The sequence below is a fragment of the Excalfactoria chinensis genome, chromosome 18 (assembly GCF_039878825.1).
Source record: "Excalfactoria chinensis isolate bCotChi1 chromosome 18, bCotChi1.hap2, whole genome shotgun sequence".
Taxonomy (NCBI): Eukaryota; Metazoa; Chordata; class Aves; order Galliformes; family Phasianidae; genus Excalfactoria; species Excalfactoria chinensis.
In genome coordinates, this window is record NC_092842.1 from 2063624 (window position 1) to 2089419 (window position 25796).

The following is a 25796-nucleotide window of genomic DNA, read 5'->3' on the forward strand; positions in this document are numbered from 1 at the left end:
TAGGCTGAGTGCACTGCTTACAGCTCTAACCAAATGTCTGCAATTTCACTTTGTGTCCTGGAATAGTCAATATTTGGAATAAAAGGGAATTTATTTGCAATTGTAATATTCCCATGGTAGGGAACTGAATTGATATCCGAGCTCATTTGAATAAGTATATAAGAAGACAAAAACCCTATTCTGTAAAGGCTTTTGTGTACAAACAAAACTTCGCATCCTGGGAGTAGCTGCACGAAGCAGCAATCATTATGTGTGTATTAAGAATGTACATATGTCTTCACAGGGCTGGGGATGTAGATATTCTTCTTCTGACAGCCAGAACAGATTGAAATAGAAGCATGGAAATTGCCAGTACGATATTTGTTTGGGGAAATTTTGGAAAACAAGGAACTATTGTGTAAAACCTTCCTCCTTGTTGAGGCTTGTGGTTTATCCTCCTCCCTCCTCCAACAATTACAGGGTTTCTCAAGAGCAACTTCAGAATTGTTGAGTAAAAGGTCATTTATCTTGTATAGGATGGCTTTTCACTCAGAAGGATTTGATGCTGGAAATGACCCCAATACAATATAGTAGCGAGCTTGCTAATGCTGGGCTTTAATCTGGATGTTTGGATGCTGTTGGCTCGGGAAAGGAAAGGCTCAGAGAAATAATAGCCCATGTTAATTTCTTACCTCCAAGTGTGCCATGATGGCACCCGAAGACCAACAACATTCCTGCAAATGAAAACAGAAATGACAGCCAAAGAAAATATCCTCCTCGTTCATTTAAGATAGCAGCCAGATCTACCCACTCTGGTTAGATTTGCTTGGTAATGAGAGCAAGTTGTGAGTCAGGGACTTGGATAGCGTTAGTACCACATATCATCAGCTATTCTGTAGCCAGGCTTTCATTGCGATGCAGCTCGGTGTGGTGGTTCCTGAGCCAGCTGATGATTGCCCAGGCAGCCAGGTGGTGTCAGCTCACTCCATGTCAAACAAACGTGTTTGTTTTGCTTTGGAAATGGCAAACAAATCTTCTGTTGCTCACCTAGCTCCATTTGTTGCATTTTTAGGCAGTTTTGACCCAAGACTGTTTTCCACATCTTTGTTAGTTCTCAGTTATAGGCATTTCTTCAGGCTTGGACCTCAAGATTGCTTTGAGGCTGCGGTTATTTGCTCTGTGTGTTGTGAAGGCTGCCTGCCCACATGCTGTCACTTCTCAGATCAGCGAGCCACGTAGAGTAACTCATCCTGCTCACTGCGCCTTTGGTGAAGTCCTGATGCACCCTTAATAGTCAAAAGGATGGAGATAAGACCAAGTTAGGCTCCTGGTGCCTTTCCAGAGATGATTCGATTTAACCACCTCTCTGGATATAAAGGAAACCATATAATATTAACCAGACAAAGTCATGCCCATCACCATCTCAGACTCAGCAAAGTGTCCGAAATGACGGCACGGGAGCTGATGGCTGCAGGGAGCATTGCTTGGCTGCAGCTGTCTGGCCTGGGCCTATTACGTGAATAAGCAGTCCGCTCCTGTCTCCAGGGCTGTCAATCTGGAACCTTTCACCAGCACTAAATTCACTTTAGAAAAATAAAATAGAGAGACAGAGAGATTAGTCAGACTTCTAAAATGCTTCAAGAAACTTTAATGTTATTATCTAAGCAGAAAGATATCCAGCAATTCCTCAGCTATTTAACATAATAGGCAGTTGCTGACAAACGACGTTATCGAGCATACACTCTTGAGTGAGGGAGAACGATACGATCTTGCTTAAATTGTATTTTAACAAACATGCCTATCTAACAATTAAGCTGGAGCAATTTTACCCTAATAGATGAGTTTGCTGCTTAATATAGAAATTTACATGTTCATTTGTAGCCCCCAGAGATCACACAGCTGCCAGATTCCCAGCTGCCACCACCCCATTCCTCCCCTTATGACTTTCAGCGTTGGCTATGAGCACTTGATCTAACGAGGCACTTTAAGATACAAATCCCACTGTTTTCTTGGCGGTGGAGCTGAGTTCACTGGGCTGTGTTAGAAGCAGGAGCTCTGCCAGCCAGACACCCTTAGGTGCTCACCTAAGCTGATTTTACTCCCTCTGATGGCAAAACTACCTGTTGCCCCTCTGTGCTTATCAGAATCCTGCTGTTATACACAGAACTACGAAAGCCTGGGAAGGGTGATCCTCATCGATCCCTAAGTGTGTCCCTCCTCCTGCCTTGTGATATTGGGTCTGCTCCTGCCCAGGACAAGCTCTGCTGCTGCAGTGGGATGTCTGGGACTATTCAGGCCCCCAGAAGGGATGGGGCTCTCTGGCAGAAGCTCTGCTGTCCCATCCATCGGGCATTCCCCAGATAAGGAGCTTACAGAGGGAGGTGGCAACATGCAACTTGGGCGCTGGCAGCATTTTTCCATTCTCCAGTTACTGAATAGTTCAGCTTGGGACAGACACAAGCCTGATGTAATACGCTATGTGCTATTTCAAGGAAACAGAGCCCGTGTCCTTCAGGTCAGCCCTCAGAAACTTTAGTGGATAAGAAATCGCAGTCTGAACGTCTAACAGTCCCAGATGAGAGAAACAGGTAGTGCTTAATTTCTTCTCTGACAGTAGAATATGGATATTCCATCTGAAATCCCAGGAGGAGGGTGCCCGAAGCTCCACATCCCAAGTGCACACATGCTTTCACCACTGAGCTAGAAGGTGGTGGGTAGGAACAAACGCTTGGCTAACAAACAGGTACGATTTTTAGGGAGTTGTTATCTTTACACTAGTAAAACAGGAAGCCATGAAATGGTCTGGGTACTTCTTTCACTTTCCTTTGGGATGAAGAAGCTGAGGCTTTTGGCTTATCTTCAGGCATCATCTGTTCAGTGCTGGGGCTGAAGGCTCATCTGCTCCAGGCGCTTCCCTTTGCCACCTGGATGAAGTTAGAAGCAGGATGCTGAGCTAGGCGGAGGCTGCATGGATAAAGAGGTTCTTGTGCAGGAACCAGCAACACTGTGCCTCCAAATAACTTGTCCAGCAACAGGAAAAAAGCCCAGATTTCCCTATGAAGTGATTTGGCACAAATCACTCCATACGTGGTAGACAGAGGGGCAAATTCTCCAGTATATATCGCTTTGTGTTTTCTAGGGATTTGGCCCAAAGCTTTTATTCTCTGGCTTGCATACCAGTGTGACAGTTTTGTAAAGCACTGTCAAAGATAATAGATTGTGGACTATCTTCTATCATGATCAGCTTCCCATATTGTAGCAAGGGGTGTCCAAAAAGCTATTTCCTCCCTCCCACCCATGCTGAGTGATAAACTTCGTGCCAGAGGTGCGTGTGAGTGTTGGATGGCCAGAGAAACTGTTCCATTTGTTTTCCCCTTTGAAACAAAAACACTTCTACTTAACTGTAATCAAGGAGGGAGGCAACACCACTCTGCTTGGCAAACAAACTTACAATAAGTGCACTTGCTGGAAGAAACTTGTAGGTTGTTGCTGAAAAAGTAGGCTGAGTTTATTGATAGTATAGCACAGTCTGACTTGTGTTTCCTGCATGGCAAAGGGAATGAGCATCCTGACCTCCCATCTGCAAGGTGAGAACTGCCTTCAGTAGCTCAGTTACCATCAAGGTGATGGAGCCGGGCAATGAATTCCAAACCATACCCATAGAGGGAAAGCAGAGTCTTACATAACCCTCAAGGAGTGGAGGGCTTCAGATCAGACAACGATCTCTGTGCAGCTCAAAATGAAGTCGAAACTCAGGGCTTCAGAATTAAACAGAGGTGAAATCAGTCTCAGGACCTCACATAGAGGGAAAATTTGAATTCAGTCATTTTGAAAGGTTTGGAACCGAAGCATTCAAGCTGTCAAAGCTTTGTTTTCTGTTATTTTCCATGTCTTCTGGCCAAAACCATTTGCTTAATTTTGTATCGCTTCAAGAGAGAATGTGATTTGACCTTGTGGCTGCAAAACAAACAAGAGAATGGACATCAAACCTACCTGGAAAGAAATGCTCTCAGATGCAGCTACTTCACAGTGTGGGCTGAATGAGAAGTACCAGCCAAGGTTACAGTTTTCTCATGCTTTCAAGATAAAACCTTCTCATTTTCCTCAGTCACTCTTTCAGGCTGAAATTTTCCCTGCTGCTGCTCACATAAGATGTGAGCCAAACTCGTCTTCTCCTTCCAGGAACAAATTGGGAGGAAATTATGTTGTATTACCCATTAAAAAAGCAACAAGAACAACAACAAAAAAACCCAACCCAAACAACCTCACAGCTGTTTCAATGCGAAACTCTCAGACTTCCACTCACACAGGCTTGACACTGGATGGCGGTGAGGGCCTCACTCCTCTATTGCTGATGTGCATTTTGCTGGAGGTGCGTTTCCAGCTTGTGCCCTGTTGCATTGTTTTGGAGCTTCCTCGCACCTGAGCTACTAATGCATTGCAAAGGAGGAGCCCTCTCTGCTGTGCAAAAAAATACAACTTCATTTTCTCTCATCTCCAGCCCATTCCTGGAGCCAGGATCTGTGTGTGGAGTGAGGCAGAGGTAAGCAGCATGTGATGAGGCGGCACATGATGGCAGCGTTTGGGAGGTGGCTCTTAGAGTGTGTGCGTATGGGGAACAAATTCTGATTGCACAATCAAGCATAATTCAGGGATTTCCTAATCACTGAAATCTTGGCTCTGCAACCTTACGGATTTTCTCCCATCTGTGCTGGTGCAATTCATTGCTATAATTGCAACAGATGGCTGCTTAAAAAAAGTAATGTAGGAAACGTGATAAGGCGAAAAACTGAAATAGTAAAAAATGGAGTGACTTGGCACGTGGGACCATCATACACTGTGTGAAGTGTCATGTTCTGATACACATACACGTTTGGCGCTCACCTGGCTGTGAAATGCAGTAGTCCTGATTCATCTTAGAAAAATCCCTGCTCACTTTTTTTGCACAAACCTTCTCCTGGGTAGTGGCAGGTCGTAGGAGCCACTTGTCACTGTTACAGCTCGTCCAGCTCAGCTTCGTGGGATGCATCATCATCATCTCAGCCTGTTTACATAGAGCAGAACTGGTATGAATGTACATCTGTCTTGCAGGCTGCGAGGGATAGGTGACACCATTTCAGAGAAAGGACAAGGAGCTTTATGTACGTAATAGCTGGAGAAGAGTATTAACAGTAATGAAGCAAAACAGCTGTTTGCAGCTTGCTGGCAAGGCTGGTGACATTGATACAGCATGCCAGTTCCTGCCCAGTGTCTACAGGAAGGCAGGAGAAAAGCTGTGTCTGGTCTGAGCTGAAGGTAGTGGCAGGTTGAGAGCCAGCAAAGGTAGACAAAGAAGCTTTGGTGAAAGACAACATAAGGGAAAACCTGTATACCTCCCTCACTGCCCTGCTTGGCTCTGTGCGGTGATGTGACACAGTCCTGTGGACTCCACGTTGCTCGTGGTTCTTTGGGGGCTTGTTTTGATGGCAAATCTTTTACCTCTGTTTTTCAAGGGACATAAATCCATCAGCCAAAAGGTTCCCAAGTCTGCGCTACTGCAGATTTTGCTGGCAATTCTGGGCTCCTCTTGTATGAAATTTTTTGGGGATCATTAAATAGAGGTAAGACAAACTTTGGGCCACCGTTACCCACCTCCTGATACAGCACACAGAGCTTCTCTAACTTTCCTTCTTACCTACAGTGCATATCACAGCTGCAGAGAATAATGCCAGACAAGTAACATTAATACTTCCAGGAGATCTTTTCTTTTAATGCAATCACTTGAATTCGTAATTGACACTGCCTGTGACATCCATTTAATCTAGTAATGGTATAACTCTATAACAGTATATTTGAAGTGTCAGCATTAAGGGGGGAGAATGATCTGAATAGCCGGAAAATGCGTTCATCTCTAATGAAATTATTAATATTTTTTAAATAAATTGTTCAGAAAGAGTGTGAGTGAATTACACTGGCTGCACAGCCAAAGCTTTTCCTCCGCCTAGGGATCTGTTTTGATCCCCGATGGAGGTGTGGAAGAAGGGAAGCCAAAGCAGTGACTTAGCTTCTGCCTTCATCCATCGCTAGAAAAACATCCTGTTACACCTAATATCCTCCTCAGCAATCACTTCATTGGCGAGGACACAGAAAACCTTCCCTCTGATGCCAGAGTCCTCCTGCTTAACAATATCAGACACTGTTGACGGCCACGCGTGAGGTGTGGCTCTGACTCACGCTTCATGTTCCTCTTGCATGTCCACCCCAAAACACAAGTGGCCTTTGGTCCCCTGCTCCCACAGCCAAGCCTGGGGCCCGTTCCAGCATTGCCATCTGCTGCTGGGGCTGCTCCTGCACTTTGTTTTGCTTACTTGTGTCACTTCTGGAGGCCTGGATGCACCTTCCCTCTCATCTCTGGTTGAAAAACAAGACCAACGTCACTCAGAGGTGCCCTAATCCATAGCAAACCTGTGTCTCAGGGCAAGGTGAGCACTGGCAGCGCTGCAGCCACTCCCTGTGTTGCTCAAGGGCTGCTAAGAGCTTGGTGGACGCAGCAGGAGCTGCTTGTGCTTCCCATCACCTTTCTCCTTTGGGCACTGCCCTTGAAACCCAGGGTGGAGTGCTGCTCCTAAGATGTTGATTTTTCTAAATAGGTTAAGAAGCACAGGAGGAAATCAGTAACGTTGGGATTATTTTCAAGCCGTGCGTTATTCTTAGTCAACTATAATGGGACTGCAGGAGGCTTTATGATGAGCAGTAAAAAACTCAGCTGAGTGAGGTGGCTTAATGGGCACAGGGACTTTCAAAAATGGATATAGTTTATTTTTCTGTAGCATCTCTCTCTTCTCAGGAAGTATTTTATGGAACAGCAGTAAAATAGGCACTGAATGCTTCCAGGAGCTGGATGCTGCTTTGGAAGGAGAAAGGATGAAGCAGAGTATAAAGAAGGATGGGTACCATTTACAAGTGGGAAGGATAGGAGACAAGAATGGAGAGTGAGAGTAATGGGAGAAAGAAAATGAATGTGGAGGAGTTGAACAGTAAGAGAGGAGAAGGATGCAATTATAGACAAGGAAAGAGGAAGGGACGTGAACATTACTTTTGGGGCTAGAAGAACAGGAACAAGTTTTGGCAGGAAGGGGAGGGGTGGGTTTGGCAAGAAGATGCTTCTGGGGGGGAATGGAAGGTGGTGGGGGCTGTAAGTGGGGGGGTGATGGGTGGGTGAGGTGTTTGCTTGACCACATTGGTGGGCTTCCATGATTCTGGAGGTGATGGAGAAAGGACAAGTACCTTGGTATGAGATTTCTGAGACTTTAAGGAAACGTGATTCCAATTTTTGGTTCACCTCTCGTGCCACTGATTTCTGCACAGGACTGGGCTTTCCAGGATAAGCCTGTCTCTATGGGGTTGGCATTGAAGGAAAGGTTGCTATGTATAAGCACCTGGACTTATCTCAGGCAGACTAAGCATCCAGACTCCTCTCTCACTGGTAAAAGTACTTGATGTACACTGTCAAAGTCCTTTGTGATTTTAATCACAAGTGATTATCTGGCTTTTGCCTCTTGCTCTGTGAGGGCAAGGAGAGATCCCACTTGAGGCAGGATTTTCACCTTAACTCCAGTCTTCATGTCTTCAGAATTAACTAAAAAGTAGCTGCCATAAGCCTATCAAGCACTTAGGACATGAATGCTTGAATACAAAGGCTTAGCTAGTAGTGGGGTTAGAAGGGCATAGAGACATGGTACCAAGTCATGCAGCTCCTGCTGCATGGTACCTCCAGGCAAGCACCTCCTGCTCTTCTGAGAGGAATCTTTCAACACCATTTTTTGAGTCAATATCCAACAAGCAATCAGAAATGACTGCTGGAATCCATCTCCGGAGTATTTCATTTGCAACCCATGTCCACTCCACTTTGAGCCCTGTTGTTAACTCTTGATAATGCTGACCTCATTCCGAAGAGCCCATAGGCTGATATGTGGTGAAAGGGAGGTCTGGAGCCATTAATAAGTTGAGACAAGGAATAATTTCCTTCCCTTGCGTGTGAATGAATTTTATGTGGACAAAGTATTTTGTAAAAACAAAAACCGAGATGCTTTGTGACTGGAGAAGGAAATACTGAGAGAAAATATGAAAGAGCCTGAAGGCCGTAGAGCTTTTATTCCTCATTCTGGGTAACTTAGGCTTAATGGTCCCAGGAGAGGGGATAAGGAAGCTACAAGCAACAGAAGTAATTATAGTAAACTGTGTAGAAAATTAGTCTGTGTGAATGGGGATGCATCATGGGTATTTATCAGTGAGTAAGCTTAGCTTCTCCTCTGGATGCTTCCAATCTGAGTTTTCTTTTTGAGTAACATCCTTGGAAGCCCGGAGCTTTCCCTGCATGGGATGGGAGGCAGAATGGATGGACAAGGAGCACCCTTTGTACAACTCTTAAGAAATCAACCTATGAAATAGCAATGGGAATAGCACTGCAAATTGCTGTTCAGAGTCTTTTTACTTGAGATGAACCACTGGGGGAAAAAAATACAAGAGAGAAGTACTCTGTTCCTCTGACCTGCTTCCTACCCAGGTACAGGAGTGTTGCCTACCAGAGGCATTAAGGCTGTAAAAGCTTATTGTCAAATCAATTCTGCTCTTACCGAGGCCTGGGAGACCAAGGCGTGCGCCTTGAAAGACTTCAAAACTTGCCCCTCCCTGATGATTTGCAAAGTTTAATTTCTGTAATGGGTTCTGGTGACAGAGGCATTCACTGTATTTTTTTTTTTTCCAACAGGAATTGCTGAATGTATGAATGAGTCATTCTGTAGGCGGGAGATATAATGGCAGCCTTCGATATCCTGATCTAAGGGTGGGGAGGTTGTGTGGGAGGAGAGGAATGGGGTACACTTGAAGTTAAATTATCCACCTTGCTTCCCTGCATCAGTCTGCCCCTCCTTCTTTCAAAGTCCCTTCCTGGCCCGGTGTCAGGATGATGCTGAAAGAGGGAAGGGGAAGGCTGAGGGCTCTCCTGTGGGAGATGGAGTTTATAATATATGCATTTGCCTGGAAATGCCATAAGAAATTAATATTTGTTACAGAAACAGTGGGACTGCATTAATATTTAAATATTAAATGAATATTTAATTTGAAAGCTTTGATTTGAAAGTGAATGAGACAGCCATGACATGAACAGTTGTGCTGTTCCTGTTAAGAAATGTTAATGATTTATTGACAATGTCGGTAGCAATAACTTTACACTGTTTCAGTTACATAATGCCTTTGAAATTTTGGTAAAGTGATTACTGAGAACAAAAAGCAGGCTGGCTTCAGCAGCCGTTTTGGGAAGAGCTGCTGTTGGAGAGAAGTGCCATTTCCTCCTGAGAGAGGTTCCCACCCATCCCCCAGCATCCATGCTGGCCTGAGCGTTGGCCACCCGTGCTCTACCCAGCACCAGCATCCTGCACCAGTTGTGTTCATCTCTTGCTCATTGAGATCTGAGACCCTCAGCCAGCTTCCCACAGTGCCTCTTGTTTTGGACCTCCGAAATAGATTGCATTTGAGTGCACTGAGTTTCTTAGAGCTTTTCTGGCTGAAGCTGACTTAGGGGATAATGCTAATTATCACTCATTTAGTAATCCTTAACGTCAAGAACGTCTTAATCGCCGAACAAGTTTATTCTGTACCCTGAAAAGGGTTGTTGAGGATGTACCCATAGTTTCAGGGAGCTCTGTTAGGATTTTACTCCTGGGTGTGGTGGCAGAGAGAGAACAGAGAAAGGCAAACAGGTCTATTGCCTTATGAGCATCCTGAGTTTAATCTTAAGTTGCAGTTGAAACTGGAAGGCGTTGGTTGAACGTGGCTCCAGCGAACCTGAGCTGGGTACTTCCAGCCCACAGTTGTTGGTTCTGAAACTTCTCAGGACGTGATTTGCTACAAAACATGCTCCGTTTTGGAGCACATGGCATTTAGGAGCTGAAATATTGTGAATACTCCTAACAAAGTTGATTTCATTTGTGCACATCAAGCCGTTCTACATTTCATTGTATCTATTCAGTGCGCTATTCTAAAAACAACTCCGGTCTGATCAAATTAAAATCAGACCAAACTGTTTCATTCTTCTTTTAAAACTGATGCCTGAACTGAAGATTTTGGTATCCCAGAAAGAGTTCCTAACATTTCTGGGTTGGTCGCATAGCATTTAATAACAACGGGTACCTTTTTGTATAAATATCACAGACTATGGAATTTAATGAGATTTGTATTGCACTGTAGAAATGTACTTTAGAAAATTAAGTTTAAGTCTGTAGGTTTCAAGGTTTTCTACGAATATTATTGAATTTATCCAGGGCTTTTGCGATTCGATGCCTATTTAGTTTAGGAGAATATTTTCATGTATTATTTGGGTTTTCATGTGATACACTTTTCTTCTTCCTCATTCTTTTTTTAAAGCGTTGGTAGCAGGGAAGTGAAAGGAGGCTATTTTTTGCTACAGGATAAATTTTGATATTTCAATTCTAGTTTTTTTTGCCTCCTGAGGAATTCTTTATTTTCTTGAGATTCTTAACCAGGTCATTCCAATACTCACACGTTGTTACCCAACTGGGCAGCGTATCGAAAGTACAGCTACCGTGGGTCACACATTTCCACAGTCCCATCCATCTGTGTGTCCAGTTCTGCACACAGCTGTCCTTATGCAACAGCAAGCAGTTTGAAAAGCAAGCTTCATGAAATATCCTCCGGTACAAGCAAGGTAATGCTTTTCTCAGATCCAGTTCTCTGAAGCTTTTATAGCTGTCCTTGCAATGCTTTCTGTTTGCTGCTGGGCAAACAGGGTTTGATGCTCTGTAGCGAGCGGTGCTGCGTTGGAGAGATCTGCTGCCTGTCACTGGAGAGCCGGGTATCACCTGGAAGAGCAAAGGCAGTTTTTGGGAATCCCATTAAATGCATTAACCATGAAGTGGGGATGAAGTCAGAACCTTGCTTAGACGTTTTGATTGAGAGTTGCCATAGTCAACTGTAACCAGTGGTGGGTCTTGGCTGAAAACGTATTTGTAAGTTAGAGTAGATAGAGATGGATTTCACTAGCTTAAACGCAGCTTTAGTGCAGACAAAAGCAATAGGGGGTGGCTGGGAAAGCACAGGCTGCCACCACCCTCACATATGGCAATCGTTTCCTATAATGCTTTCTATATTGTACTTATGTCCCGCAGTGACATATCACAGAAAGCCACCTAGGCCAAATTCTTAACCAAAGAAAACAAGAGAAAGCTGTCTTAGTGAGAGCCGTCCTCCAACTTATTTGTGTTTTGTTGTTGGTTTTCTTTTCCCTTCTGCTTTTCGTCTGCCTGGTTTCTATTTCCACCCTTTCTGTTCTTTCCTTCTCAGTTTTGTTTTGTTGGGGTTTTTTTGGTGGTTTTTTGTGTGTGTGTGTGTGGTTTTTTGTTTTTTTTTTTTCTACCATATTTGAGGAATCTCAGTTGCACCGAGAAGCCTGGGAGGTATGAGTGGAATGTTTTGATTTAATACATCCTTACCCAAACTTTCTTTTGACGAATCAATTCATATCAGTGGATTCTGGTGGCAGAGCGCTGGGGGGGGGGGCACAGGAAGGTGAAGGGGAGAGCTTTGTTCAGGTGCAAAGGGATGACAGAAAGTTGTGAAACCTCACTTAAGCACAGGACTGAAAAGCGTCTGTATCTTCCAGGCAGGCTGATAATGGCGTTGCTTTGGACAAGGAGTAAGTTCCATTTCAAATTTGGGAGCATTGGAGCCAAGGTGTAACTCTGAGCCCTGGTGCTCACTTTGGAGCTGCTGAGGGCCGTGGGCCTGGTTGGGAGGGTTCCCCACTTGGCTCCATACCTCCAGTGCATGGGACTCCACAGCTGTGTTTTTCAAATGCCATTCAAATGAAAGCAGAAAGGGGAAATCCCATTTCGCTGGGAATTGCTCTCAGATGCAGAGAGAAGTTTTTTCTGCTGAATTCTGTCTTTTGGCTTTCTTGTTGCAGAATGACACACAGTGTCTGTCTGCTGATCAATTTGTTTATCATTTGCTTGATTATCTTCTTCAATAGCAAGACGCAACAGGTTTCCCGTGTTAATCCTGTTAGTACTGGCATTGAAGCAGAAATTTAGTTTAGGAAAAACATTTAGGTATGTTGAACTTAATTGTAGATGATGCCTGCAAATACCGAAACATGGCCTGATATGTTTGGATTTTCTAGATTATTCCTGGGACACACATTTCCCATATGAGTTCTGCTCCTCACCTCTCCCAACACGTATGTATGTGCCAGCACCTTGCTTTCCTCCTGGCTTTCATGGCAGCTGGCTGGTTCTTCAGTGGAGACCTCAGTGAAATAAGGCTGTCTTTTCCTTGTTACATTCGTTTGACTGTGCAGTGCTGATATTTCTTTGGTTCAGTGGGATGGTCCCTTCTGAACAAACCAAAAGTGCTCAGGACTGAGTAAAGAAATGGCCCTGTGCTCTTTTTTGTCTGTAGGTCAAAACCCAACCACCATAACTTGCAAACCACTGGGAGATGCCAATCTCTTGGCTGCTCGTCTTGTTCCCCTTTCTTTCCCAGCTGGGTCCCTCAGGTGACTCAATAGAGACTTGTGTTATTATAACACTAGCAGGATTTGGGGCAAAATACCTGAACTCTTTCAGCAGCATTTAAGCCAGTCCCCCAGAATAGCAGATGATATGTGGCTTTTGAATGAGATGGTTTGGAAACTACACAGCACATCTTGCATATGGTAAATCAAAGTATTTCTGTGGGTACTCCGCTGGGTTTTACCTGTCTTTTCAAGGAAAGTATTGTTAATACTGCAGTGCCGTGGCCTCTCAGAAATTTCTCATTGGAGGTTCAGAAGTGATAAAAAATAGCATTCTGCAGCTCTAGGTTTCAGCATCCCGATTTCATCTGAGAATCTTAAATCAGTGGGCAAAGAGCCTTTTACACCAGGTGTTCCCCTTACACGAGGGGGAAAGACGAGGCAAAGTGTTTGTGCCCTTGTTGAAGCTTCAAACCACTGTGAGAGGAGGCTTTGGGTGCAGAGGTGATGCCAGGAGGTTTGTGATGGTGCTGGGAGCTGGTTCCCACTGGGGGCACACAGGGAGCTGCTGGGCCTGGGGACACTTCTGGGACCCAGGAGGTCCTTCCTCCTCTCACATCTCCTGCTATAGGCTGGGATTTTGCTGCCCCCATCAGTCCGCCGGGTTAGGAACCTGCCTCCCTCACCCTGCGATGCTCTCTGGGTGGGGACATGGTCCCACAGACCCAAGTGGGGACCCAGGGCCACCCTATGGACTTTAGGGATGTGGCTGAAGGGCATTGGGGTGCACCTGGCCATGCTCTGTGGTGGTTGGCTCCTTGCACCCAGCGATGGTTTCACTCACATGATCTGATCCCAGCACCTGGGTTCTGGCATGCAGGCCAAGCAAAGATGGCCCGTGGCATTAATTAGAACGTATGGGGTTTAATCCAAGGAGGAAGGACTTGTCCCATTGTTTAAATCCTCTACAGTGAGAAACATCACTTTCTGCTCTCCTCACAGTGCTGTAGAATAGAGATTATAGCCCAACCCCCAAGAATGTATTTCAAGAATGTGGTGAAAAAAAAAAATAAAATAATAAAATACAAAGAATATGTAACTTTTCTGGAAATACGATATTTCATGTGGGAAATTTGGAGGATAAAGTAACCGAATTCCAGGCGAACAGGCATCAGTATTGTTAGGTAATACAGCTCACTGCAGGGCAAAAAAGAGTGGCGTGCCAGGTTCAAGTAGGAATTTACAGCCACGGACTGCAAATTACTTTATAAAATTACTGATACCTTTGTAAAGCCATCCATTATGTGTTTAGTCTTGATTGTCATTTATTGCAGTTCTTTCTTTATTGTCCAGGAAACTTTTCTGGATCAAATGGTATATTTCAAATTGACGTGAGGCTGTTTCATTGATGTGAAGTAACAGCACGTGTGTTTCACACGTGGGGCAGTTGAGTCTCCTGCCCACGAATAAAGGTAAGGCAGTGCTGGGGTTTTGGTTTCTGCTCGTGTTAGGGTCATTAGATGGCATTGTGAAAACACAGGCAGTAGTAAAGCACTCAGAAACTCGGAGGGGTTTTGTTAGCATGGAGTGCAAGGTTGAATTCTTTGTCCTTTTCAAAACAGGATGAGAAAAGACAGATAGAGAAAACAGCAGAACAACAAAAAAAAAAAAGGCAAATTTTCCGAGTCCAAATGAGGTCTTCTGTTAAATCTTTTCCGGCATTGAGCACATGTGACGTTTGTTTTTGTTGTCTCTTCAGTTATCAGCCTTTCTGCCTTTTCCTCATGAGGGGCAGTGGAGGTTCCAGGTCCCACCGCTCACACGTTGAGTCCATGGCTCTGTCTGCATGGAGGTGCTGGGTTGTGTGGGATTGGCAGCCCAGAATGCTCAGATCCCCATCACTTCGACGCTGCTCTCGGCTCTTTGGGTTTCATTTCTCGCTATTCTGTGGAGGCAGCGTGATTCCTATCATACCACTGTTGATTGCATAAAATATTCCCTGAATCCAACACGTTGCATTAAAATCTGGTGTCTGGGCCCTGTCTGATTCTGAGCAGCGTCGCTGTTGGATTGCGCGTCAGCCATCTCCGACCCAGGCCAAGTTCAGAGAGACTTGATTGGGATGTCGGTGAGGGGTAAAAACCATATAAACCTCTGCTGTGATTGATGGAGTTGTGCGCAGCGAGGACGACGATGTACAAATACTTGCTCAGAATAGGAGGGCCTCAATTCAGCTGCATCTGGCAGACTTTTTCAGCTTGCCTTTCAAGAAGCGTTGCTTTTAATTGACCTTCACATGAGTAACTGGAAGATTCAACGCCGTTCTTGACGAAGAAGATTTCAGACGGTGGAGTCTCCCGTCATATGTGTAATTAGTAATTTTACTACACCATGAGTGATTAAACCTGACCCCCAGGGAGCCAAGAATAATGCTGTGTGACTTCCTCGCCTAATTGCCGCCGAACAAATGTGAAAATGTGTACATTGCAGCAAATTGTGTGCTAATTGGCCTTAAAGAAATCCTAAATATGAGGGAGAAATGGGCATGTAATTTCAAACATATTTGAGAGGTTTTGCAGTCAGCTTGCGAATAGGAAGGGGGGGGAAGTCAGAATTTGACAAAACCATTATTTGTTATGATTTATTCACTCAGCTCTAGTCTTGAACCTGGGAGTTATTGGCAGCTTCAGCTAAGATTCCTGCTGAGTATTTCTACTTATAATGACTGCATGCAGCATGTAGCTCAGTGCTGTTTTTTTGGCATCATATCATAAATATCTATTTTAATTCTTTTCTCTCTCTGTGTGTATCTAGGGTTTGGTGCTTCTCCCCCCACCCCCCATTTTCTGGTGAGAATATCTGTACATGCAGGACAATATCCTGCTCCCTTTACTTAAGAGAATACTCCACTCGAGTTCAACAGGAGGATTATTCTCCTTGGGTAGAAACCCCCCTGCCAGAAGGCCCGTACATCACTTAAGTACTGGCTTAAGCAGAAAATAAATGTCCATCTGTGCAGGGTAAAATTTCATCTGTTGTCAGGGAAGTTAGATCTGACCCATGGACTTAAGGAATCCCAGATTTACTCCCTATTCTTAAAATCACATCACTCTTCTACTCTCTGTTCTTCATCGTTCAGGACTCGGCACCACTTTTTCTTTAGGCTTTTGCAATGTCTTGCAAGTCAAACTGATTGAACTTGTGATTTGTCCTTTAGAAGTAAATTCCATCTCTTCGTGCTTTTCTCCTGTCCACAATAAATACAGGAAGGTGAGATTTGGACATTTGGCTTGTAGCAGAAATACTCCTGAAATCTTTACAGGATTTGTAATCCATTGCATTGGAACATCGAGTGTGGTCATAGTGAAGCTCTTGCTCTTGCCATTGCTATTTTAAGAGTAGAAGGTCAAGTATGTTCAAAATGAAATGATGCAATGCCATCAAACTGAAATATTCCAACAGTTCCCTTTGATGATGTCAGCCAAATCTCAGTGCCCCAAAGAAACATTCTGATTTTGCAGGATTAATTTTCTCCATGGGTAAAACTGGAAGCCACGTTATTTAAGCTGGAGGACCTGTCCTACCAGGCAGGGCAGAGTTCCTGAGGACACTTGAGTTTTCCAGTTGGGGGAAGCAGCATCCTGGGCATCACAACTCATCATGGTTGATCTCTTTAGTAGAAGTTGAGCCCGTTCATGTTAACTTTTTGATTTTCTGTTTGATTTTCAGTATCCCATATATTATAATAGTAAAGTGGAGTGCACAGGCTGTGCTGAGCGGACATGTTTGTGTAAGTGGCTTTTTTGCATCCCTCTGAGTTCCTCGGGATGTTTGTGGGAGCTTTGACCATAGTTTGTTTGCTACCTATCAATTTCCTCTTGATTGGCACGAGGCTTAATTGCTTTGAGGTCCTGTATTCAAAACTTCATAGACGTTGCTGGTATCTTTACTGCTAGCAGAGCTGCATGGAGGGAAGGTCACACGATTAGAGGGGCTGAGCAGCTCTGATTCTTGTTGAGTTCTGTGGATCCTTGTGGCTCTGCACAGCGTTGCCAGTTATACATCCCTGAGTGTTTGCTGGAAAACCGTCTGCTGGAAGCCTTGAAAACACACAACAATTCTTCCACATGGCAGTATTTGCTTTCATGATGTTCATCAGGTATATTTCAAGTGGCCGTAACAACTTGTACCAACGGGGCAGTCTGCAAAAGCAGCAAGGTTACAGTCCTAGGAAAACACTTGAGAGTTTGTCTGTAGGCAAACAAGGAGCGACAGCACTGAAGTTTGACATGGGACAAGAGGATGGTCAGAATTCTGGGGTTTGAGGCTGAATTTGATGTAACTCAGCTCCATTTTACTGGGCTTCACCTGAACGGAGCAGCGGCCAGTAGGTTCAGCGTGCTGCTGCTATTTCCACTTACGAAGTACTTGGGAAAAATACTTTTTGTTGCCATCAGGGGGAGCTTTTGAGATCTTTCAAGAGTGAAAAAAAAATAAATAAAAAAAAAATATTAAAAAAATAAAAAAAAAAAGGAAAGGAGGAAAAAAAAAGAAACGTCCCAGCTCAGAAAGAGATCTTCAAACCAGCAAGCAGCCAGAAGCTTACCTGTGGCTACAACTAAGCCAGGGAAGCCAGGGGAGATGAATTCCTTAGGCTGAAAAGCTACCAATATTGAGAGAGGATTTTTTGACTCAGTCCACCAACAAAATTATTACTATTATTATTTTTAATTACTTAACAAACAAACAAACAAACAACCACCAAGCAAACAACAACAACAGGAGTCTTTGGGAGCATTCAGAAGCCAAATCCTGCTCTGTTGCTGCAGCTTCTGGAAGGCAGTTGCTCTCCAACCAGCTTCTCTCCTTTTAGCTGCTCATGATTCGATGGGGACCTTTTGATGCAACATTTGGATTAGCTGCACACAACCGCTCTGAGGGGGACCACAAAAGGGGGAGCCTGGCTGATTGCATAACTTTAAGGAAATAATAAGAGGAAGAGAAAGAATTAGGGAAAAAAAAGAGAGAGAGAGAGTGAAAAAGAGAGAAAGAAAGAAAGAAAGCAATTAAAAAAATATCTGAGACTCAAGTTTCAAGACTCTTTATGTGCTGCAGAGGAGCATAAGGTTTACCAGCAAAGTGCAACGGGGAGCCTGAGAGGAGAAATAGCTTTCTCTTTTGCCAAGAGGAAAAAAAAAAAAATAATAGGAATGTGTGTTTTGGACTGGACTGAGAAAGAAAGCTGGGGAGACTGCAGAAAGGGGGGTGCGGCATTTCTGTCACATTGATCCATTCATCTTGATTGTCTCCTTGAAGAACAACAGAAAATGAACAACAATAAATAGGAGAGGAGAAAGTGATAGGGGGGAAGAGGAAGAGGAGAAGAGAAAGGGGGGGTGGGGGGGGGGAAAGAAAGAAAAACAGCAAAATTGTTTGAACCTCTGGAGCTATCTGCTTCTTCAAGCTGATTGATTAGTCATGATCCCTGCAGTTTTAATGGGAATCATTCAATTGGGAAGGTGGAGCACCCTAGAGTAGATTAGCATATTCTTGTTTACTCATCTTCTGAGGGGCTTTTTCTCTTTTCTTTCATTTTGTGGAGAAGAAGGGAGGGGGGGAGGTTGGGGGGAAGGAGGGGGTTGTGGCTTATGTTATAAAGGAGGCCAAAAAAATAAATAGATTAGAGCATCTTTTGGGGGGGGAGGGAAATCAGTGGGTCTGAGTCCTGGAGGAGCTTTGGGGGGTTGTTTTGGGTTTTTGTTTTGTTTTGTGTGTGTGTGTGTGTGTGTGTGAGTGTGTGTGTTTTTTTTAAGAAGAAGGAAAAAAAAAAAAAAAATAAAGGGAAGAAAATCCAGCAGAGAAAAGAAGAGAGAGGAATTCCAGCTGTGGAGGAATAGAGGAGAAGAAGACAGATAGAGGAGGAAGAACAGAGAAATACATTTCAACCAAGAAGCAGTTTTGATTTATTTTATTTTTTATTTGTTTTAAGGGGGAAAAAAAAAAACCACACACACACAAAAAAAATCTATAAGCAGGAAAAAAAAAAAAAAAAGAAAGAAAGAAAAAGAAAAAAAGAAAAGAAAAAGCAACTGAGAAGGGTTATAAAAAGAGCAAATACCAAGAAGGGTGAACAAGAGAAGAAAGTCAAGGCAAGGAGGAGCCCAAAGCTGGCAGATCGGGAGGATTTGCAGGGGAGAAGGGGGGGGAAGATTGGAAATGCAGCTCTGGAGTTTGCTGCTGCCTCTTGCGCTTCTCTGTACAGCCCTAGCCAGTGGACCCGAATGTGGGATGGACGAGCGCTCCCGCAGGGCGAGAAGGGACACCAGGCACAGCCGCCAGCGCCTCTACACTGCCCCGGGCACCTGTGCCACCAGGTTAGCCCGAGGAAGGCGCTCCACTGCTGGGCTGGAGCCTGGGCATGTCCCCCGCAGGAGGCAACAGCGGGAGGTAGAGGACGGCGAGGAGTCCCTTACCCCGAGCAGGGCGCTCTATTTCAGTGGACAAGGTGATCAGCTGCGGCTGAAGGCAGATATTGAGCTGCCCCGAGATGCCTTCACTTTGCAAGTGTGGCTGAAAGCTGAAGGAGGACAGAGATCTCCGGCTGTCATTGCAGGTAGGTCGCTCGCCGTGCCCGTGGCTGCAGCATCCCTTTTACGTTTCGGGAGCCGGCAGAACAGCCAGCTGTAGGCGTGCGTGTGTATAGGATACGTGTGTGTACATTTAAATGTGCGTGTGTGCCTTGCAACATACGGACGTATGTGAGTGCATGTGTAAACATGCACGGGTGTGTTTATTAGACATATGTTCTGTGGAATACTGGAGCTCGGCAAACTCTCTGAAAGTATATGCTGGCAGGAAAAGTTATGTAAACTTTTACATAGGGAAATGGCAGTATCCGGGCTAGTTTCTGTATTTCTGTGTGTATGGATTGAGATGCAGACAGGAGGGAGAGCTCTTACGGTGGGTTTTTAACTCATTTGCAGGTCAGAAAACTGTAAGTAGAGCATTTAAAAGTAGCTCGCGTGTGTGTATGTATGGAAAGAAATGTATGTCTAGTGTGTGGCTGCAGAGAAATGCATGTGTAAGGTCCCTGTACGATTCCCTTAGTTTTATGAGCTCTTTAGCGTACTTTCACTGTTACCTTTTTAGATGCTATGTTAGCATGTGGTTTCCAAAAAGCTATAAAGGAACTTTTGGCTATTGTGAAACCTCAAATGAATCAAATGAGTTTATAAAGTTCCCAACCCCTCGGCACTCAGCTGGGGCTGGGACTCGCGCTGCAGCTAGAGGATGTCAAGTATTTTCGTCTCCCCTTAGAAACGGCAAGTGTAACACAAATGATTGTAAGGTCAAATAGCCCTATAAAACCATTTAGTACTGGAAGCAGCTACCAGGCTGAGCTGTCTGAGCCGAACAATAATGAGGAATATTGCACATTTCTTGCTTAAATTTTACGAGCCCATCGCGGATTTGGGTCCTTTCCCCCCTCGCTCGCTCCCGCTCCCCCCCCCCCCCCCCCCCCCCCCATCTCCCTCCCTCTCCCCGCTTTAGTGATAAAGTGCAGCAAAGTTGTCGTGAAATCGGATACTTTTTGGAGGGTTACAAACCCTTATAAATGTCGCCACATCCATCTTTGCTCCGGAGGAAGTCATAGAAAATGGAAATGCCCTTAAAAAAAGGAAGCAAGTCAGAAAGAGAAACGGGCCGGGAGGGGGGGCAAAGAGAGAGGGAAGGGGGGGGGGGGGGAAGAGGAGGGGGGTGGGTGAAAGACATGTTTTACAGCTCTTTTGGCAAGGAGATTCCCTGAAAGCACAAAGTTTCCATGTCCTAGGATGCCTTAAAGAGACAGGGAGGATTTCCCCTTTCCCTTTAACTGGAGGCACTTCCTAGAGCAGGCGGATGCTTGCGCTGCTGGCACCGCCGCCCGCCCCGCTCTCCCCGCTCTCCCGTCCCTGCCGCCGTGTCCGCTGCCGTCTGCTCCGTCCCCGCTGCCCCGTCCCTGACCCGCACCGCTGTCGCCTGTTGGTGAAGTTGCTTTGTCCGAAGGAAAACAGAAACTACGATGAACTCAGCAGCGCGTTTCCTTAACTTTCCCCAATCCCAGCAGCTGCTCTGCTCGCGGTGGGGAGGGGGACGCAGCGTGTGTGGTTGCTGGGGTGGGCAGGAGCTGCCGGGCACGGGATGGTCCCCTTTGCTTTCAGTAGGACAGTCAGATGAGTAATTCCATAGGAGAAGGCTTTCTCGTGCTCCACTCTTCTGTTTCCCAATCTTAACTTAAAGCCCCGGGCTCAAAGCGCTTCCCTTTCAGCTTAGCGGAGGCAGAATTAGGGTTTACACAGATCTCAGAATATGGTTTGTGTTTTTGTTTGTGTTTAATCCGGCATCTAAGACCCCACGTCTGCCTTCGGTGCGAGTATCTGTAATTCATACCATAGGGGACCTGGACAAACACACACTAAGATCATTTGTAGTAAAATACTTTGATTGGCTGGGGGAGGTTGGGTTGTTGCCTGTATGAAACACTTGACCCATTTTATGCATGGAAATAACATTCCGCGGTGAAAAAATGCAAAGAAATGGCCCAGTTTAGCCCTGTTGAGCTCTCAGTTCTGCTCGGGAGGACTTGGTGATTTTTATTTTCATGTCTAAAACTCCCCCTTCCCCCCCATCACACGCTCTTGAAGAGGAGCCAGGTTTGGCTCTGTGTGTAAACACCTGGAAGAGCTCCAAGAGGAACTCACTCGGAGTATCCTCTGCACACCACAGCCTCCCAGACCTGCAGCAAGCTTAGGGAGAGATTACGCTTCCCTCCGTGAGGAAATCAAGGGTTCTGGCTGCCAAAACGTTTGGCTTTCTCATTTTCACTGTTTTGGGATGTGACAGACTCCGGAGCTCTGTTCTGCTGCTGATGTTACATCTGTAGGACCTTGTTGAAAGCCAGAGCCCTTCTGGGTGTTGGGTGGGCAGGGAATGGCTCTGCTTTGCGGACAGTGAGTTTCTCCCCAACTTTTGTTGCAGCTGCAAAGTGGGAAATTGTTTGCACAGATCTGAAGGGGAGGGTCCTGCCTGTCTATCTTCATCTGCTTTCTGCCCCCGTCCTCTGCCTGTGCTGACAGCTCTTCTGTGATCCCTCCGGTCACTGCGAGTCGTATAGGAGCCACACACCCACACGTGAGCCTATAGGGGAAGCCTGTCTGTTAAAAATGTCATGTAGGACTCGAGTTGTTATCAGCTTCCCTGCCTGAGCCTTGATACAAAGGAGCTCCTCTGCTAATCCTGCTACAGGAGTTTCTGTTTCTGTCTGGAGCCAGCTCTCCTTACGTCACCCTCTGCTGCAGTATTCAATTTGTTTTCATAAATGGCTAATTTTACAGCGCTGTTAAGTGGGTTCGTCATTGCGCCGGGCCGTGCCCTGTCTCTGATGATAGGCAGCCCTCGGTGCCAGGCTCTGCCAATTTTCACGCTGGTTGGCAGTGATGTTATTGCTGCCCTGTTTGACTTCACTCGTATCTGTTCTGGCATTTGTCAGAGAAAGCAGTTGGGAAACTGGAAGTCTGACCCATTGATCCGTGTTACGCAAAACCTCAGCAGTGTTTTGGGAGCTGGGCTGTGCCTCATTCGCGTGGCTCCCGCGGTGCGGCTCTGGCTCATGCGTGTTTGGGTCTCTCCCTGGGCTACACTGTTCTTGGGTGGATGCTCCTTGGAAGTGTGCACCTATTGGCACAGTGCATCCCTCTCACAGATGCACGCAGTGGGCACATGGCATTCATCACTCAAGTTTGCGTGCTTTCTCCCGTAGCTTTTGAATACATCTCCAGCTGTCAATGAAGGAGTTAAGGTCCGGGCCGTAATCAAGTTAGATAACACGCGTGCCATGCAAAGTAGAATGCTTCAAAGCACCGTTGACCTTGCTTCTGTTGTAATCAAAGATATTTCAGTTCTACTGTGGAAATGCAACCCCATCCTGAGAAATAGGATCCTCCTGAGTCCCTGTCAGGGTGTTTTCTGGTGTATGGCTCAGGAGCAGGAGCTCATGTTTTTGTAGGAAGGGGATGTTGACTCTTTGCTGTCTGGGAGCCGAGAGGAATGGGATGAATGATCGGCAGCAGGAGCTGGAGTAGGAAGGCGTTCCTGCTCTGGAGAGTGAGAGTTATTTGTGTTTTGGTTTTGTTGTTGCTTTTTTTTTTCCCCTTCCCAGTTTCATTCTCCTCTGTCTCTCTGTCCCTCTGCCTGCCAACAGAGAGCATGATCCCAACTTAATAAAGCTTCCTATGTAAGGGAGTGCCTATGTTTTCCCAGCTTTGGTCCTTGGTGAACATAAAACTGCAGCAGAATCCAAAGGGAAAGAAATGCCAAAATCAGCACAGTGGAGCTCACTTAAAGCCACAGCTCTTGCATGGGAGAGACTGAGAAACGTCTATGTTGGAGACCAATCATTGAGCAGTGATAAAGATGTGTACTTGACACTGTGTAGATCTGCTCCCTCCACAGGGTTTGAGAATATCTGTTTGGGATTTGGTTTCATTTGGTCCACTTCTGGAGTTGTGGAGTCCAATACTGAATTAATACACATCAGGTGTATGTGAGCTGTGACCCAGGCTGAGCTGACCACACTGAGCTTCACTTGGTCCTGATTTAATTCTGGGACGTGCATAAATCCCACGTCCTCAAGGTCTTGCTGAGTTCTGGAGCAGATGTAATGAGGCCTATCTTGTGTATTTTGTCTCACCCCAAAGCCTTTCAGCTCTGTTGCAGGAAGGATGTGTGCCTGGGCAACCTGAAGGCAGGAGGACCTCTGGACCAGGGTGCTCTGAGAGCTCAGTGCTATCAGAACAGGGGGTTAACTGGGTGAATTCACCTTGGATTTCTGAGACTCAGGTCGGCCCAAGCAAGAATGCAAAGCTAAAATACAGCGTCTATTATCAAAAAAGATGTATTGGGGAAAAAAAATAATAATAAAATAAAGCCTTCCGGGAGGGGTCAGCTGAGATGTTCCCATATAATAGTTTTGCTTCTGATTTTAGCTGTTGTTTTTCAGCTCCTCTTTTCTTTTCTCTGAAAGAAATTACAGGAGCACAAGCAGAGAAAGGACCTCCTGGGTTGCCAAATTTAGTCCCCTGCCGCGTCGGGGATATAACAGTAGATAATTAGTTCAAACATTCACAGAATATCCACTTTGTTGGTTCTGATATAGCACAGGGCACAGAAAATTTCCCAGTGCTCTACTGTAAACCAAAGATCTTTTAGCAAAGACCCAGAGACACCGCTATAATGTAAGGCAGGAAGAGAGACGGACAGACTGACAGCATCTTTAGGAGCCAGCAATCCAAAGCATCGATTTGATAAGTGTTAACTGTGTCAACTAGGAGAAAGAAAAACATCTTCTGGTGTAAGATACCGGCTTTCTTATTCTTGGAAAGTTAAAACCGAATCAGGTGCTTTGACAGTTATGAAACTTCCCTTGAAATTAGAAGTCAGAATATCTGCCAGGGCTGATCCTTTCCCACAGATGGGCTGTTTTGATTAAAGTCCCATTTTCCTGAGAAAAATATTTTATCAACCATTTCCCACCCTTCTCTGATCATCGTCTGTACGGCAGTTTCCTATATCCCATCACATAGGAAGAGTGAACACATTCACATTCATTGCATTTTTGCTTCTTCCCCCATTATTCTGAGCGTGGATCAGTAAAGTCCTGTTTGATCAAAACCCTCTGTGTTTTTCTCTAAGCTGTATCAGCCAGTCTAATGTCATCTTTCCCTTCATTTAACCATTATACATTATGTATTAATCTTCCATTATATATTAATCCTTCTATTTCAAATACAGAAAGGGCGCTAGGCTTTTCCATTCCCTGCTTCTGGGCATTCAGTAACTGTTGTAGACACAGGGCAGTTGGGTACGTTGCCCTTTTCTTCGTTTTTTTGCCTCAAAATGAGACTAATAAAAATTAAGGTGTTCCTTTCTTGTGATCTTAAGCTGCTTATTGAGCGTTTCCCTACCTTATGGTTGCTGGCATCTGATCAGGAATCTTAGCTTTAGTTCAGCTTTCTGTGGAGGACAAATCCTTGCCTGATCTGCTAATTTCTGCCTGTCCCTAACCTCTTTATTTTCTCTGGTGTGAGCACGCATGCACGCATACACCATTTCCAAAGCACCTTTGATTTTTTCCCCCAGATCAATAGAGCATTTAAACTCCAATGATCAAGGAAAAGCAGCTTGTTTATTTCCCTATGTATCCTGACACAAGTGGCAGATCTTGTAAACTGCTTTGATTTGATGGTAGTGCCTTTTATATAGTTTGCTCTCCCCACAGCCATCCATAAAGCCAAAGCACTCTTACTCTGAACGTGAGCAGAGCACAACTCTAGAAGGCAGCTAAAAAGGAATAAGAGAATAAGTGAGCATCTTATTGCAGAGTGTTTCTGCTATCATTCTTCATCGCCATCCGAGCAGTTTACTTAGTTGGGAGCTGCTCGGTGTCCATAAGGTTGCAGCACCAAGTGAAGCTGCAGTGTGTATCATAGCTAAAACAGTGAACAAGCGTAAATAGATAGAAGTCAGCTTATCTCTTAGTGAGGATGGATATGTATTCATGTTGCTAGACTTACGCACGCAGCATGGATTTGATCCTAAACCTATCCAAAATCATGAAAAATACCGTTGACCTTGGCTGACTCTGGCTTAGGCTCTGATTTCAGAGTCTTCTGCATCCCTCCTCTACATCCCAGACCCTTTCACGGTCCTCGCATTATCATCCTTTATTTTGCTGTCGTTTCTTGCTTTGGATACAAGAGAAGAAAAATTGCAAAGCTCTAACGTCAGAGGAATTGGCCAGGGGAAGGGGACTTGTTTATTCTAGTTGTTTTTGCTATACTCCAAATCCCACTTTGGCCTCCGTCTCTGTCAACCTTTCTCCCTTTTCTTCAGTGTTAAAACGAGCACTTATTCAAAACACGCTGATTTTCCCTTTTGCTGGGTGATGTGTGTAACTTTCCTGGCCAATCCCTCCACCCTCTCTTATCACCATCACAGTCTCAGTTCTTTCTCCACTATCTGATGTCCTTGATTCCTCCGTCGTTCCCTTTTTCCTGCTCTGCACAGCCGCTGTTTTCTTCCTCCCTGTCAAACTCATGTCATGGAAAGCCTCGTGCTCTCTGTAGTTATCCTTTTCTGTCCCCATATGAGGTTGGTGTCCCTTCCTTGCAGACCAAGGGTTGTTCCCATGTTGGTGGCTGCCATGTTCAGCCACACAGTGTTGGAGTGGTTTGGGAGCACAGGGTAAGCAGGCTTTGTTGTTTGTGTG

The 25796-nt window shown here is 45.1% G+C and overlaps 1 protein-coding gene across 1 annotated transcript in view; it reads left to right on the forward strand.

Moving 5' to 3' along the window:
* Positions 1-18706: 18706 nt before the first annotated feature.
* Positions 18707-25796, forward strand: part of PAPPA (pappalysin 1) — a 157669-nt gene continuing 150579 nt past the window's right edge. Inside the window, exon 1 of the mRNA XM_072352928.1 lies at positions 18707-19103. Coding sequence (XP_072209029.1) covers positions 18707-19103 — 397 coding nt within the window. The remainder of the gene's footprint in view (positions 19104-25796) is intronic.